The sequence below is a fragment of the Culex quinquefasciatus genome, chromosome 3, assembly GCF_015732765.1.
Source record: "Culex quinquefasciatus strain JHB chromosome 3, VPISU_Cqui_1.0_pri_paternal, whole genome shotgun sequence".
Lineage (NCBI taxonomy): Eukaryota > Metazoa > Arthropoda > Insecta > Diptera > Culicidae > Culex > Culex quinquefasciatus.
The window spans coordinates 99,004,058-99,020,070 of record NC_051863.1 but is presented as its reverse complement, the minus strand read 5'-3'; the positions used below and the strand labels follow the sequence as shown (position 1 = coordinate 99,020,070).

Sequence of the window (16,013 nt, the reverse complement as noted above, 5' to 3'; positions counted from 1 at the left end):
AAATGCCGGTTTAAAATATTTTTTTAAAACACTTGGCATGATTCGAAGAGTTCATCTGATGAAATATCCTTATTAGCCAAACACAGATGAATGTTTAAGCTTTCAATTCATGCAAAAAGTTTATAGTTTTGTGAGAAATTGACAGAGTTATGTGCGATACAAAAAAAGGGGATCAAGTCTCCCCACTCTCCCCTACATTTAACTGTATGTCTCTGTAATGATTTGACCCTTGCGAATGCAACCTATTATTCAAAAAATGGTTGATAAAAAATAAGATATTCCAATCAATATATCATAAAATTTATTCACAAAGTGATATTTCCACAGCCCTGCTGCGCATCAAGCAAAAAATTCATCTAGAATTGAAAAAAAAACTTTCTCAAAAAGTTAAACGACTAGCGCTCCGTGAGTGCAAAATGAGCGCGAGAGCGAGCGTGGAGCAAACGTGAGCTAAAAAAATCGGAGCAAACGTAAGCTAGCTCGCGCAGCGCTCCTCCTCACGAATGAGCGAAAAGTGTGCGCTTACGAGCGCGTGAGGAACGCAACACTGCTCACGGCAAGAAAAAGAGGCGGTCCTAACCAGCAGGATCGGCAGATTTGAAGAAGCTAAAGAATGCCGAAGCGCTACCTGCAATGTCAGGCAGTTTGAGCAAGGACGCTCAAAATTCGTCTGGAAACCAGTTCGCTACCCTCCCTGTGGACGTGAGCGAGAAGGAAGAATTTGAACGACGGGAAAAGTTACCACCCATTTTTGTGAAAACATCGTCATCGGATTCGGTGCGAAAGTGGCTGGCCGGGTTTATCAAATCTGGTACTCTACGAGCTTCCATTCGCTTGTGTGCTGATGGACTCAAAATTCTGCTACCTACCAGAAAGGATTACAACTACGTTCGGGAATTCCTGAACAACACAAAGATTGAATACTACAGCCATCACGACCCAGGTAAACGCCCCATGAAACAGGTCCTCCGTGGCCTGTACGACATGGATGTGAGTGTGCTAAAGAAGAGCTCAAAACTCTTGAGTTGAACGTGATCGAAGTCTTCAAGATGACGAGACACAACAAGGACATCAAGTACCGTGATCAACTGTACCTGGTTCATCTCGAGAAAGGATCGACAACGCCGTCTGAGCTGAAAGCAGTTCGGGCAATTTTCAACATCATCTTGACTTGAGAACGTTATCGTCCAGTGCACCGTGACGTGACACAATGTTCGAACTGCTTGCAATTTGGACATTGTGGAAGGACTTGTTTTATCAAGAGTCGTTGTGCAACATGCGGAGGTGAGCACAAAACTCAAGCTTGCGAAGCAATCAACGAGAACATCGAAGCCAAATGCTTCAATTGCGGTGGCGACCATTCGACCAAGAATCGGAGCTGCCCAAAACGAGCTGAGTTCGTAAAAGTTTGGCAGCAAGCGACGACCAGGCACCAACCAAATCGTCGCAAAACACCACCAGCATTCACGGACGTGGATTTTCCAGCTTTGCCGTCACCAAGAGCGGGATCTGTTCGAGTGGTTCCAAATCTGCAGCCATTGCCATTGAATCAGCGGCAAAAAGTTGCAGAGAATACAACACCTCCTGGCTTCAGTCAGCAACCGAGGGAGAACCAACCAGCATCCACGGATGAAGGCAGTAGTAACCTGTTTTCACCTCAAGAACATCTGAACATTTTCATCGAGATGACAACAACACTGCGTGGTTGAAAAACTCGCCAGGAACAAGTAAGAACCCTTGGAGGATTTTTCTTAAAATACAGTTCGTAGTTTACTCGTTCTAATGATTTTGAATATTTCAATGAATTTACTATTTTTAGTTTTAAGTTAGGATTAGTTGTTAAAGTGATTTTTTCTTTTTTACCCAAATGTATTTGTTGGGGAGGATTTCGGACACCTTCTCTTGAGCGGATCACACCGGGATGTAGTTGTTAAGTAATCGCTAAAAGCTAATAAGTTTTATTAATTCACTAGTATTTTCTTCACAGGTAAAGTTACTCACGATTGGTTTCCCGTTCGACTCCTAAATCACCCAACGTCGTGAGCCGTACCAGCCGCAAACACTATAGGTAAGTAAGTAGCTGTTACTAATCAATTCATTGTTTTTAATTTCCTAACCTAACATTTTTCTTTCTCTTTCCAGGACTCGATCTACAACACTGTCACCTTGGCCAACAAGGTACGCCGTCAACCACACTTTCGCACAACGAAACGCTTTAAATAATTAGAACTGAATCTACAAACGCTGGCAATAAATTTCACCTTCTCCAAAGGACCAACTGTTCAATTCGTTTTCTTGTGTTTGTTTGCGTTTGTTTATTCCGCCCTGTCAGTCAGATAGACTCAAAGCTTGACTGATCCTTACCCACTTTTGGGTTACTTACGGTTCGTACGAGGGGTGTTCGTGCAGAGTATTTCAACCGAGCGCGACGTCTCAACATACCCCGACCCGTTAAGATGGTCCGGAACTTCCGGTCCAGGCTTACACGCCTACTACCAAAGCGCGCTCGTCGTACAGCCAGCTGCATTGCCTTATCTCGTCCATCGATCGTTTCCTTCTTGGGGATCCGTTCGACGCTTTCCGATGCCGAGTCCACTTCCTCAGGAAGATGCTTCAACAGCTCATGCAGCAGGTGATTGTCCTGCCCCTTGCAGATCTGGATCCTGCTTGGCCGTTCCCCCAACGCCAACTGCAGTGTCCAACTCCTCGGGAATCTCTCGTTCTCCGTCATCTGTGGCGACGTATCAACACAGAATGCGTAGATCGTTGCCGAGCTGTTGTTCTTGCGAGCACCTTTGGCAACCAACTCCGGATCTAAAGCAGCTTCCTCTTCCTCCAGCATCCGCAGTCCTAACTGCTGCTGATCCAATTTCGGCACGTACTCGTACTTTCGCTTACAGCGTCGATGCGGCACCTTTTCGTACCAGTCCCACACCGTGCTGCCACGACCTGCTACAGGCCCTATCTTTCTCCATCCATCGGTGTACCTCCACCCAACTGTTCCGCGCCACGGATTGCTTCGACGAGTTTTTGTTGTGAGTGACGCTGGTTTCCTACCCATCATCAACCACCGCTCTTTCAGCAGCAAACTCCTTTCGCGCTCATCCGTGCGCACGATCAGCTTCTTCTTATTCGCTTTCGACCAGACCACCTTCTTCGCTGCACCTGAATATCCACACCTTCGACTGGTGTCGACAAACGCGCTGTCGATCTGTGTCTGGCCAAAGCGATTGATTTCTTCCTTCACTGTCGTTCCACAGCTCAGAAGTTGCCTAGATCCTTTTTCGGTCGTCGGGAGACTGTCTTCTCCGGAATCTTGCAACGCATTGCTCTGCAACGGCTGACACCTAGGCTTCTGTGGAAGTTGTCGCTTCTGGTCTACAGCTTGTTGCCCTGAAGAAGTCCTCTGTAGTAGCGTTCCTTTTCCTTGCCCTACGAGTTCTTCTTCCTTCAACTTTAGTCGCCCTGATTTCAACCGAAACTCGTCCACATCCTCATCATGTCCGTCCAGCAATATGCACGATTCCGCTTGTTCCGGACAGCAGGAGTCTTTTGGCTTTTGCAGTGAAGCGTCCTGATACACCAGATCGTTAGCAAATGAATTCCCGGAAATGCCATTCGGGGACGTTGGTATCTCAGCAGTTAGAGCGTTTGTGGCAGATGCAGGATTGAGACTACTTCCAGATCGAGTTGGTACCGCCGTTTCCTCAAGGTGAACTTCTAACGAGAGCTCCTCAGATTCGCATTCTCGAGAAAAACTTGCCAACGCGCAAACTGAACCGGATGTGCCAGCTGGTGACTCCATGTCGACCACCCTAGCACCTGACCCTGATTCCGTCACGAAAAGTTTCTCCAGAACAACGTTCGTCGTCTCCGCTAGTTCCGCCATCGTACTTCCGACCTCGTACCTCCGTACCCTATCCAGCAACTCATCCTTCTTCTCCTCTCCCTGCTCCTCTCCAGCCTTGATATTGTTCCCGGCTACGCCTTCATCCCGCAATCGCAGGTTGTTGTAGCGCATCTCCCACTCCATCTCAAACTTTCTGCGATCCTCTTCGTAATCCTGCTCAATCCTTGCCTGCAAGTCGGTCAGCTCCTGCCGCTTCTTCAGCAAAGCTTCCTGAACGGCCAGTTTCTGCTGCCGTAGTCTGGCTAGGCGTCCGCTGGAACTCCTGTTGGTTGCTTTTGGTTTTGTATCACCCATCGCACCACTATCGATATTTTCCTCGAGTAATTGATGTCTGTGCGGGCCACCGGGAGTCTGTTCCGGTCGCTCTGTTCCAATGCATTCGCTGGTCAACCCCGACCGGTACAGATAGCGGTAAAGATCTTGTTTGTAGCAGCTCCGGCTGGTAGTGCTTGGTATCATAATTGGGCAATCCTTTTAGATTTGTTGGGGAGGATTTCGGACACCTTCTCTTGAGCGGATCACACCGGGATGTAGTTGTTAAGTAATCGCTAAAAGCTAATAAGTTTTATTAATTCACTAGTATTTTCTTCACAGGTAAAGTTACTCACGATTGGTTTCCCGTTCGACTCCTAAATCACCCAACGTCGTGAGCCGTACCAGCCGCAAACACTATAGGTAAGTAAGTAGCTGTTACTAATCAATTCATTGTTTTTAATTTCCTAACCTAACATTTTTCTTTCTCTTTCCAGGACTCGATCTACAACACTGTCACCTTGGCCAACAAGGTACGCCGTCAACCACACTTTCGCACAACGAAACGCTTTAAATAATTAGAACTGAATCTACAAACGCTGGCAATAAATTTCACCTTCTCCAAAGGACCAACTGTTCAATTCGTTTTCTTGTGTTTGTTTGCGTTTGTTTATTCCGCCCTGTCAGTCAGATAGACTCAAAGCTTGACTGATCCTTACCCACTTTTGGGTTACTTACGGTTCGTACGAGGGGTGTTCGTGCAGAGTATTTCAACCGAGCGCGACGTCTCAACAGTATTTGATTCAATGCAAAAATGTAAAACAATTTGAAGTAAATAAATGAATGTGAACAGTTAATAATAAAAACGAAAAATACAATAAAGATGAAGAGCATTTAGCCATACCACTTAGCATGTAAAAGAAATGTAATTATTATAAGAAAGTTCAATAAAGACATATTTAATATGAATACAAAGAGACGAGGAGAGAACTAGGTTGCCCATCTTCGTTTTCTTTCGAGATCTACAGGAAGCCAACAAAGACCAGAAGAACAATCCCAGCCACGTCAAACCGTTCATTCCAACATAAGATGGCAGCATATCATTATTTCATACATAGGATGACAACTTTACCCCTCAGCGAAGCAGGAAAACAAAAAGAATTGGAGTACATATTTGAAACAGCGGAAATCAAGGTTACAGCAGAATAACTATCCAAGCAATCATCGATAAGAAGGAAAGAAAACTCCACAGAACGTCACTCACAACCCTTACGTCACCAGTAGAGTCACTACAAAAAGCAGCAGTAGAATTTGACTACAGGATAACACACCCATTACGACAAAAACTGGCTAAATTTGGCATCGATTTATTGTTCAGCAGTAGACACAGCCAGTTGGAATCCATCTTAGGTTCAACGAAAGACCCAATACCGACTTTAGGCAAACCCGGCATCTACGAGGTATCCTGCGGCCACTGTGATATGAACTACATTGGACAAATCAAGAGATTGCTGCAAACCAGGTTGGACGAGCATATAGACACAGATGTCAGAATTGCCAAGGAGGAAAAACGGAAAGGATTTGTCCCCCATTTCAGGTCAGCAGTAGCCGAACACATCATCAACGAGAAACATAACATCATAACTAGCGACGCGGTCATCTTAAGACACATCACGAACCCATCGAAGCATCGTCGAAAGTTTGGAAATCTTCAAGGCAGGCAACGCTTACTCAACAAGGATTCAGGTAACGGCTCAACGTGGCTGTTTAAGCTGATACCTATACAGGCACCAAAGAAGAACAAGGAGGTAGTACCTACAGTAACTACAGATCCGGATACACCAGCGATGAACCTTCAGTCGAGAACAGAACACTGATGAAGTCTGCAAGTAGTAGACGAAATACGTATCTGTCAAGATATTAAAAATATATAGCGGAATTAAAAGGAATAACCGGCTCCGTGGCTTAATGGTTACGGCTTCTGTCTCACAAGCAGAAGGTTCAGAGATCAAATCCCGGTCGGTACCTTTGAAATTTGGAATCAGGAATTTGAACTTTGAATATTCGCAATTCGCAATTTTCAGTGTAAGAACAGGCCTTGACCGATCTTATGCACCAGGGTCCCGACGAACACGCACTGCCCTTACACCTACATCTCACCCTTGCTCTGAGTCAGTACGAGCAACACGCTAGAACACGCTTTGAGTGTTCGTGCCAGGCATGCACACCTTCTTTTCCGGTTACGCATTTTAACTCGGCCGGGGGTGGTACATTACGTAGGGTTTGATGTAAGTATAAGCGCCTAACCATTTATAGTGTGCCTATCAACTTTCATTAAAGCAAAAACTGTTTTATTTTTAGTTTGAATTTAAAAACTAGTTGTTATTTTACTGTGTATTGCTTTCTCTTGAAACCTTTCCTAGTGTTGAGTCGTATTTATATGTTGCTATTTCTTTTGTCGCGGTGTTTTGTTACAATTTTTGGTCCTAAGCATGTTATAAAAGTTTACCAAAAGTACAATAGTAATATTTGTGTTAATCCTTAAATCATTCCATAAATTGAGTAAGGGCTCGAACCTCACTTGCTTAAGAAAAAGGTGAAGTTTCAAAACAATAGACAGTGAAGGAAATATACTATGTAAAGAATCAATATTAAAAGGAAGATAGTAATTTATGAAGTAGATATAGAAATTAACAATAGTTAATAAAAAGAGGTAACAAACAAGCTTAGATTAGTAATGATAATTTATAGGACAGATAAAGAATTATTCAAATAAATAAATTCGCAATAAAATCAAAAAAGTTAGGCAAATGATAAATAGACTTGATATTACTAGTACACTAAGGAAAAGTATATTTTTAAGGAAAAAAAAAACAAAACAAAGTTTTTTACAGCAGTATCAATTGGTAAAAAAGAGTGGAAACGCTTTGAGAGATAAGAGAATTAAAAGTTAGTAAAATCAAAATCAAATGATGGATATTAAACAGAAGAATCAGTGAAGAATTGAGAATCAGTAGAGCAAAATAAAAATAGGAGATAGGTGGTAGCTGAGAATGAATAGAAGAGAAAACCCCGTTGTGCGATGTTTCGGGTACAGTTGACTCAACATACTGCGAATCAAAACAATACCGTCTACAATCACAAATTACTTCCCTTTCCCACATTGTCGCGCCCCTTTCTTTTAGCCGTCTCGACTCTGACCCGCTGTGGTCAAAGGTTTACGATCCGTTTCCACAGGCCACCAGCTAGGTCATCATGAAAACCAAGCCAACGTGGAGGTAAGAAAATAGGACACTCGCAAGAAACCAGAGCTATACTGTTCTGATCAAGATAATTCGGATGATCTAACAGTACTACGGATGTAGTTAGTTACGCTCCTTCCAGGATGTTCTTTACGTGGACGTCAACCGAAGAGCACGCAACAAGGTCAGTGCCATTGCATGCTCTTAGGTATCAATCCTTGGCCTGCAGGAATTTGAACTTTGAATATGAACAAAAAACGAAATTGAATCAGGTGGGATTCGAACTCACACCTCTGGATTGGTGGTCTGGGACGCTAAGCAATCGGCCATCAGAAGGTTTACACTCTAGCAGTGAATTGATCCGTAGTGTTGAAACATGTTATCTTTTCATACTAAATACGCGCTGATCCCTGATTTGCCTGAGAGGATTGGAAGTCTAAATATAGATCGAATTTCCTTCAGATGCTTGCTTCTATGTTTAGGCGGGGCCGAACAATGCCCAGCGACCTCGGAATTGGACCGCAAGGAGCTCTGTCATTCTGAAATGGGTCGTTGGAAGCAGCGCGAGGGCTATCACCACCTAATACCCGGGACTGAGATAAGTTGTATCAGCATTCGGCATATACAAAGTCTGATACAAATTATACTTTCCCATAATATCGCTACCGGTTAGCGGGTATTGGATTGGAACACACACACACACACACACACACACACACACACACACACACACACACACACACACACACACACACACACACACACACACACAGCGAAATTAAAAGGAACAACTCGTCTCTTTGTATTCATAGTAATGCATTCTGCTAAAACGCTCAACCAAACCACAACATATTTAATTTTATTATTTTTTTTGCTTTTTAAATGTTTTTTCATACAAATTTGGGTGATTGTATGGTATCGAAATGATATACGTCGATTTTTATGACTTTTCATGTTTTTCAATAGTTGATTGTTTCCAATAAATAGTCTTTTCATACATTTGCAAGTGCAACAGAATTGCGTATATATTGTATTGCAAGTTTATATTATTAAATTATGGATAAGCTAATACATCCCCACTTTAAGGACACAACCCCTCCCTCCTCTTTCTTTCACCCCCCCCCCCCTCTCCTCCAACAAAATTTTGTTAAGCGTAATAAATCATTTTAAGTCAAATATTTATTATTTACTGCTGTGTGTTTCTTTTTGTGAGTCCATGCCATATAACTTGAGACCCCTCCCACCCTTACGGGCATAAATTGCGAAAATTTGAATTGTTAAATCAAATAACAGAAAAAATAATTTTATTCAAAATATTAATTATGAAGTAAAACGATAATATACAAAACATATTCTTACTAATCCTAATGTTCTTGTCCATGAAAATTCATTTGATTATAGAGTTTCTGACGGCTTCAGGATAGGGTACGTTAATCATTAGTGGACCCCTTTCCTATAGTGGACCCTCGTGTTGTTGTCTACAAATCTTTTATTTGGCATGTTCAGCATCATTTAAAACAATGTTGACTGACATTGAATCGTCCTTTTCACCAAAATAAGTGTTTTGAGTTCGACATCTGAAATCAGCCATGGCCACTAGCATTTTCACAACAAAACAGCATTTATATTTTATTATTGAATTAACTATCCAATCATTTTTGACTGATCATTTAACTTCAGTAAGTCGAAATAATGTAAGTTTAAGGAACTTTACTAAAATAAAGCGAAGAACTGCTCATTTTCGAGCAAAAATTAGGGGGGTCCAATATAGGACAACGAAAATCCAAACTTTTCCAAAAGTAGACCCCTGTAAATTTAACCTTCAAAAATGAAGAAAACGTTGTATTTAAGCAAAAGTTTGTCTTAAACATACAATAAATGCTTGTTGTAATCAACCTAAACGCATATTTTTTCAATTATGAGTATAAATATAGCTGTTTTCATGTTAAAAGTACCAACAATTCTGAAGCCGTAAGAATTTAAAATTTATCGAAACTATAGTTAATTGTACTTAACTGAAGCAATGTAGTTTGAAATGATATTTTATAATAATAAATCAATAACAAAACATTTTTTTTAAATAAACGTGCGTGGTTTTATCACCAACTGTAAAGCAACTGTATTGTTTAGTTTCGGTCCACCATTTATGTAATAAATATACAAAAATTTGAATCAAAAAAACATTTTTAAATTTATTTTTATTTTTACAGTAGTTTTTGAAAAGTTTTCTCTGATCTTTTACGGAAATAAATGTGTTTAAATGTCTGTTAGATTTTTCCGTTGTTTAAAGCCAAATTTGTTAACAAAACATATTTTCTTATGATGAAAAGTGAGCAAAATCCATCTTTTATTCGTTATATCTATCATTAGACCTACACCATGCATCAAAACATCCAAAATCGTTTAAATTTGGTATAAAAATAACAGTTTGCCTATAGTGGACCCGGGTCCACAATCGGATTATGGACCCGGGTCCACTATAGGAAAAGGGGGTCCATAACAGGCAAAAAAAAACTTTTTTTCAAATGGCTATTTTTCTGCTCAAAAACGAATAACTGAATAATAGTCAAAATTGTTCAAAAGACTTCAGATTTCATTGTTTTGTACAGCGGGTTATGAAAAAGTGCTTAAAATATTAAAAAATTGTAAAAAATAAGTTTCGGCTCTACTAGGGGGTCCACTAATGGTTAAAATACCCTATGTCAAAGGTACTTTTTATGATGTTTTGTACTAACCAACATAGAACTTAAATGTGGATCAGTTTCATGGATTGATCGCAGAAATTCATCATGCTAAGTCAATATTTTGCTGAATACTTTTTTCGGTATCAAACTGAGATTCTCCAGTTTCGCTTGAGAAACTTCGGTACGAATACCTTATTTTGACTAAGGTACTCAATTTTAAATGTAGGCAACAAAAAATTCCAATAAAGTCATTACGAACTTCTTGAAACCAGGTATTGATTTTTGAAGCGACGATGCTTACGAAGTAGGTAGCAAAGCAAGTGAAATAAACGGGCGCATATGTAGATTGAAGCAAATTTTGATAAAACGTAAATGTTCAAAATGGCATATCTCCGAAAACGCAAAAAAATCGCAGGCTGGAAATTTCAGCAATGTTAGATTATGATCCAATCTTTCAAGTGATCATAGTTTCATGTTTAGCATCGGTTAGCAAAAAAAGTACTCGATTAACAAACACAAAAAATAAGTGTTGTCAACAAAATGCTCCAGTTATTCGATGAAATTTTTTTTTAATAGTTTTAAAGCTTATCTCATTACCTTTCCAGCGATGTATAATTGTCCTAATAAAATATTTAAAATGGCTGAGCTATGTTAAAATTAAACAATCAGCCTTTTTACGAAAAACGCTAGTTTTTTACTCCATTTATTGACTTCCAGCTTGCGTATCTGTGTAATAAACAAACTTAGAGCTTTGAAAATTTGGATTTTTCTTAGTTAGAATGTTTACTTTCGAGAAAAAAATACCAAAAAATATTTGGAGAAGGTCACTTTTTTGAAACTTAGCCACCCAATGTACCAAGTGCGCTGGCTCCCTGTTTGAAAAATGTCGCACGTCGTACGAGTTGTCGCACGCTTTTGATTTTACCGTTTCGATATCGATTGGTCGAAAGTACGACAAACGGACGACAAACGCTCGACATGCATGACATTTTTTTTCGCATCAATTTTTTGACAGATTGACGATTTGGCGATGTCGACGAAAGTACTCTGACAAGCAAAAACATGTTCTGACTGGATCCAAGAATTAGTTAAAAGTGTTGAAAAAATACAAAATCAAATAGGAGCAAAACAAAGTAAGTTTGTTTGAGTAGTTAGTTGTTTTCTATTTTAATTCAAGAGCATTGGGCACTGTTCATTGTTTATTTTTCAGATGCCATACGCCGAGTACCGGCCCAGCAGTGGAAACATGGTTCGATGCCAGGCATGGCACCGATCTTGTCATTGTAAATACTAGCAATCACATTTATCATCCGGTCAGTGCCATTAGTCCACGTCATCCGATTACGGCCGGAATGAGCAAGGGATCTAATCAAAGTTTCTGCTGTTCCAGATTTCGGTGGGTGGATTAGAAGGCGGACGGAAAATGTCATGAACCCGGCGGGCTATGCCGGAAAATGGAGGGCAAGTAACCGGTGAGCGATCGTGGAAGCAATCCTCCTTGCAGAAGAGAATGAAACGTCAAGTAATAAAAAGGTGGAGGAGGACGAAAAAAAACTCCCGGCAGCGATCCTGATCCGCCAAAAAATGTTATCAATGGAACTGGTGAGTAGTGTTTTTTGGCGGAGTTGTGCCAGGAGTGATTTGGATGACGAAATTTCAAGAATTCTAAGCATCCAATATGCCATAAATCAAAAATTCTTTAATTTCTAAAATGCTACAGTTATAAGATTGTACAATCCTCAAATTCTTCACTTTCTAAAATTTTAACATTGTCAAGTTCTAAAAGTTTAAAATTTAAAATAAGTAATATTAACATTTGAATGTTTATAAAACAATCTTAAATTATTCAAATCCTACATTCTAAAATTCTAATATTCCAAAATTCTAAAATTCTAAAATTCTAAAATTCTAAAATTCTAAAATTCTAAAATTCTAAAATTCTAAAATTCTAAAATTCTAAAATTCTAAAATTCTAAAATTCTAAAATTCTAAAATTCTAAAATTCTAAAATTCTAAAATTCTAAAATTCTAAAATTCTAAAATTCTAAAATTCTAAAATTCTAAAATTCTAAAATTCTAAAATTCTAAAATTCTAAAATTTTAAAATTCTAAAATTCTAAAATTTTTAAAATTCTAAAATTCTAAAATTCTAAAATTTTAGAAATTTTTAGATTTTTTTAGAATTTTAGGATTATTTTTTTTTAATTTTAGAATTATGTGATCTTAAAATTTTAGAATTAAAGATTTATAGAAATTAAGAATTTTAGTATTTCAGAATTTTAAAGTTTTAAAACTCTAAATTCTAAAAAAAATTCAATAATTTTGAATTCTTAGGTTCTACAATTTTAATCTCTTAAATTTGTATGTTGTATTACACTCAGCCCCGGTGGTTGGTCACTTTTTCGTTTGTAAAATGGGTGTCAAACTAAAAGTGACCCCTTTTTGACAACAGTTTGTGTCAAACCATCGGGTTTTGAGTGTATTCTTTTAATTCTTGATATTTGTAAATTTCAAAAATATCAAACATTAAATTTCATTTTTAAATTATTCAGATATTTTGAATTTTTACGATTAATTTAAACATTCGAACATTTTAAAATTACTTAAAGTCTTTTAAGTTCTTAGCTTCTTCAAAGCATGGACTTTGGGGTCTTCAGAAACACATGCATTTTAATTTAAAAAAATCAAAAATATTTAAACAGGTCCAGATGGGGTTTCTCTATAAAACTTGCGTTAATAATGATTTTTAATTTGAAATTTAAAATGTTAGAATATTTTGTTGTCTTAAATTTGCTTTAATCTTTATTTTCTGAAAAAATAAGGTTTAATTAACTACTTTTTAATTAATTTGTTTTCAAAATTTTACATTGAAAGTTAAACTTTTGAATATTCCACAATTAATTATTTTATGAATTTTCACAGATTTTTTGAGTATGATATCTGTCATGAGATTCCCTTTGTTTCAACAACAAAACTCTAGATATGATTTGGATATGATTATTCAGCCGAATGACGTTATCTTTTTTCAGGTAACCAAACATATTCCAATCTGATCCTGCTAACAACCCAGCGTCTCCGTGTTGTTCCACGCAGCTTGTTGAACGGAAGCTGTAACGACCGCAAAAACACCTGCTCCAGAAGTTCGTAAACCGACGTTGTCCCGTACTCCGGTGGCCATCAATCCATGGGACATAAACGGTGGCGCCGCACCCCGCCGTATCTGCGGCTGGTCGAGGAGCAATAGTCCTTCTTGATCAAGATGCTGCCCCGCACGCTGGCGTCGGCTCGAAAAGATGGCTGACAAAATCCGGACCCGGAAGACAACGCCAAAAAATTCCGGCCAAGATGGCCGAGCGACGAGGAGAACTGGATGACCAACCGGAAGACGACACCAAGATGTACGTGAAGATCCGCGACACAACAAGTATAATGAAATAATTGATTGTTTACTGTGGGGAAATGTGCAAATTACATGAAAAAATAAAATAAATTAAAAATAAACAATCATCTATTTTTTAACTGCAACATAACCTAAAAACCTGAAAAAACAGCACACGACAAAGCCACGACAACCTAAATAACAAAACCGTGCGACGTCGGTCGAATGTCGTACGACAATGTCGAACAATTTCGATGATCGATCGCACGACAAATACGACATTTTGGTGCAAAAACGTATGACATTCGTGCGAATGTCGCACGACATTGTCGTGCGACGTCGTACGGTTGCACGGACGACAAACGACGGACGTCCGACGGACTTTTCAGTCAGGGCTGGTGGGAGACCAGCGCAACGACAGATTCAGGGCGACTTCAACTACTTCACCGTGTTGGATGATTCAGGTAAGATCTGTAGATTGTAATTAGTTCAATTTTAAAAAGGTTCTTTCCTTCTACAGAGGAAATGTACGCAGTGATAGAAACCTCAAACAGCCAGGTTGACGTGTACACGAGTGCCCTGACTGAAAAGTCCGTCAGACGTCCGTCGTTTGTCGTCCGTGCAATCGTACGACGTCGCACGACAATGTCGTGCGACTTTCGCGCGAATGTCATACGTTTTTGCACCAAAATGTCGTATTTGTCGTGCGAACGATGATCGAAATTGTACGACATTTTCGTACGACATTCGACCGACGTCGCACGGTTTTGTTATTTAGAATGTCGTGCTATTGTCGTGTGCTGTCATTTCGGATTTTTAGGTTATGTTGCAAAACGGTTGTTTTGTTTTTATTGTTTTTTGTTTATTCAAACTGTCAAAATTTCAAAAAAATATTTACTTGTTCACTTAATTTAACTTGCGGATCGCCGGTTCTTCTCCAACTTGGCTTCCTTCGGGATTTGCCTTGACCGCAGCTTCCGGCTTGAATGTTGGTATTCTTCTGAGGTGGCCGTGGCAGCATCTTTGCCGTGTTGGACTTTTGCTCCTCGACGAGCTGATCAAAACCCGGATGTGACACCTTGGCGACGATCTTGGACCTCCGACGGATTGATGTTTACCCGAGTACGAGACAACGTGGGTTTGTGGAGTACGAGTACGAGAAAACGTGGCTGCTTCCGTGGGTTCTACGGAAGCCACGCGGGAACACACGGGGACGCATGGTTTCCGGCAGGATCAGATCAGAATATGTTTGTTACCTGAAAAAATATAACATCAATCAACACTTGGCAAGAATTTATAAATTAAATTCAGATTTCAATAATAATAATAATAAAATTTCAAATATTGTGTAACTATAAAAGAAAAACTAAATTTATTTATTCTCGCTTACTTTTACAAAATGTCCTATGCACATAGGAAACCTATGGCGCATTGGTTTTTTTTTGAAAAAGGAATCTAGAATAATCAAAATTTAAACATTTAAAAAGAATTATAAATGAAGATATCAAAAAAATAAAAAATTAAGAACGTATAAAACTCAAATAACTACAAATAGTAAAAAAATCCGAAAATATTATTATTATTATTTAAAAATTGTACCAAATTTGAGAATTTAAAGAAAAAATAATGGTCAAACTTCAATCATCAAATTCTTACACTCTAAAATTCAAAAATTCAAAAATTCAAAAATTCAAAAATTCTAAAATTCTAAAATTCTAAAATTCTAGAATTCTAAAATTCTAAAATTCTAAAACTCTAAAATTCTAAAATTCTAAAATTCTAAAATTCTAAAATTCTAAAATTCTAAAATTCTAAAATTCTAAAATTCTAAAATTCTAAAATTCTAAAATTCTAAAATTCTAAATTTAAAATTCTAAAATTCTAAAATTCTAAAATTTAAAATTTAAAATTCTAAAATTCTAAAATTTAAAATTTAAAATTTAAAATTCTAAAATTCTAAAATTCTAAAATTCTAAAATTCTAAAATTCTAAAATTCTAAAATTCTAAAATTCTAAAATTCTAAAATTCTAAAATTCTAAAATTCTAAAATTCTAAAATTCTAAAATTCTAAAATTCTAAAATTCTAAAATTCTAAAATTCAAAAATTCAAAAATTCAAAAATTCAAAAATTCAAAAATTCAAAAATTCAAAAATTCAAAAATTCAAAAATTCAAAATTCAAAATTCAAAATTCAAAATTCAAAATTCAAAATTCAAAATTCAAAATTCAAAATTCAAAAATTCAAAATTCAAAAATTCAAAATTCAAAATTCAAAAATTCAAAAATTCAAAATTCAAAATTCAAAATTCAAAAATTCAAAATTCAAAAATTCAAAATTCAAAATTCAAAATTCAAAAATTCAAAATTCAAAAATTCAAAATTCAAAATTCAAAATTCAAAAATTCAAAATTCAAAATTCAAAAATTCAAAATTCAAAATTCAAAATTCAAAATTCAAAAATTCAAAATTCAAAATTCAAAAATTCAAAATTCAAAATTCAAAATTCAAAATTCAAAAATTCAAAATTCAAAATTCAAAATTCAAA

General features: G+C 37.6%; 2 protein-coding genes and 1 long non-coding RNA gene across 6 annotated transcripts in view; 1 reads left to right on the top strand and 2 right to left on the bottom strand.

Annotated features, from left to right (window-relative positions):
- The window catches only part of LOC6053004 (calcium/calmodulin-dependent protein kinase type 1), a 183,256-nt gene that overhangs the window by 132,107 nt on the left and 35,136 nt on the right, over window positions 1-16,013 (bottom strand). The window contains exon 2 of one of the 2 annotated variants that reach the window (XM_038261823.1): window positions 14,366-14,723. The exons of the other annotated variant lie outside the window; for it this stretch is intronic. The gene's annotated coding sequence lies outside the window, so the exon portion shown is untranslated. The remainder of the gene's footprint in view (window positions 1-14,365; window positions 14,724-16,013) is intronic. 2 annotated transcript variants of the gene reach the window in all.
- LOC119769424 lies at window positions 1,837-4,959 on the bottom strand. Of its 3 annotated transcripts, none has more exons than XR_005278339.1 (2): window positions 2,002-4,959; window positions 1,837-1,948 (listed from the first exon to the last, which is right to left on the bottom strand). XR_005278339.1 is itself a non-coding variant. In XM_038261820.1 (2 exons), the coding sequence occupies exon 2, from the start codon at window positions 4,367-4,369 to the stop codon at window positions 2,333-2,335; it is 2,037 nt and encodes a 678-aa protein (XP_038117748.1). In that variant the 5' UTR covers window positions 4,370-4,465; window positions 4,519-4,959; the 3' UTR covers window positions 1,837-2,332. The 3 variants fall into 3 exon arrangements, 1 of the variants encoding a protein (XP_038117748.1); XM_038261820.1 differs by having other exon boundaries at window positions 1,837-4,465; window positions 4,519-4,959; XR_005278340.1 differs by lacking the exon at window positions 1,837-1,948 and having other exon boundaries at window positions 2,033-2,062; window positions 2,123-4,959.
- On the top strand, window positions 11,129-11,740 carry LOC119769425. Its single transcript, XR_005278341.1, has 3 exons — window positions 11,129-11,221; window positions 11,299-11,401; window positions 11,479-11,740. It is a non-coding gene; the product is annotated as an uncharacterized LOC119769425 (long non-coding RNA).

Bases quoted from the DNA above. Each gene is read 5' to 3' on its own strand.
- LOC119769424 (XM_038261820.1), bottom strand. From the start codon at position 4,369: ATGATACCAAGCACTACCAGCCGGAGCTGCTACAAACAAGATCTTTAC.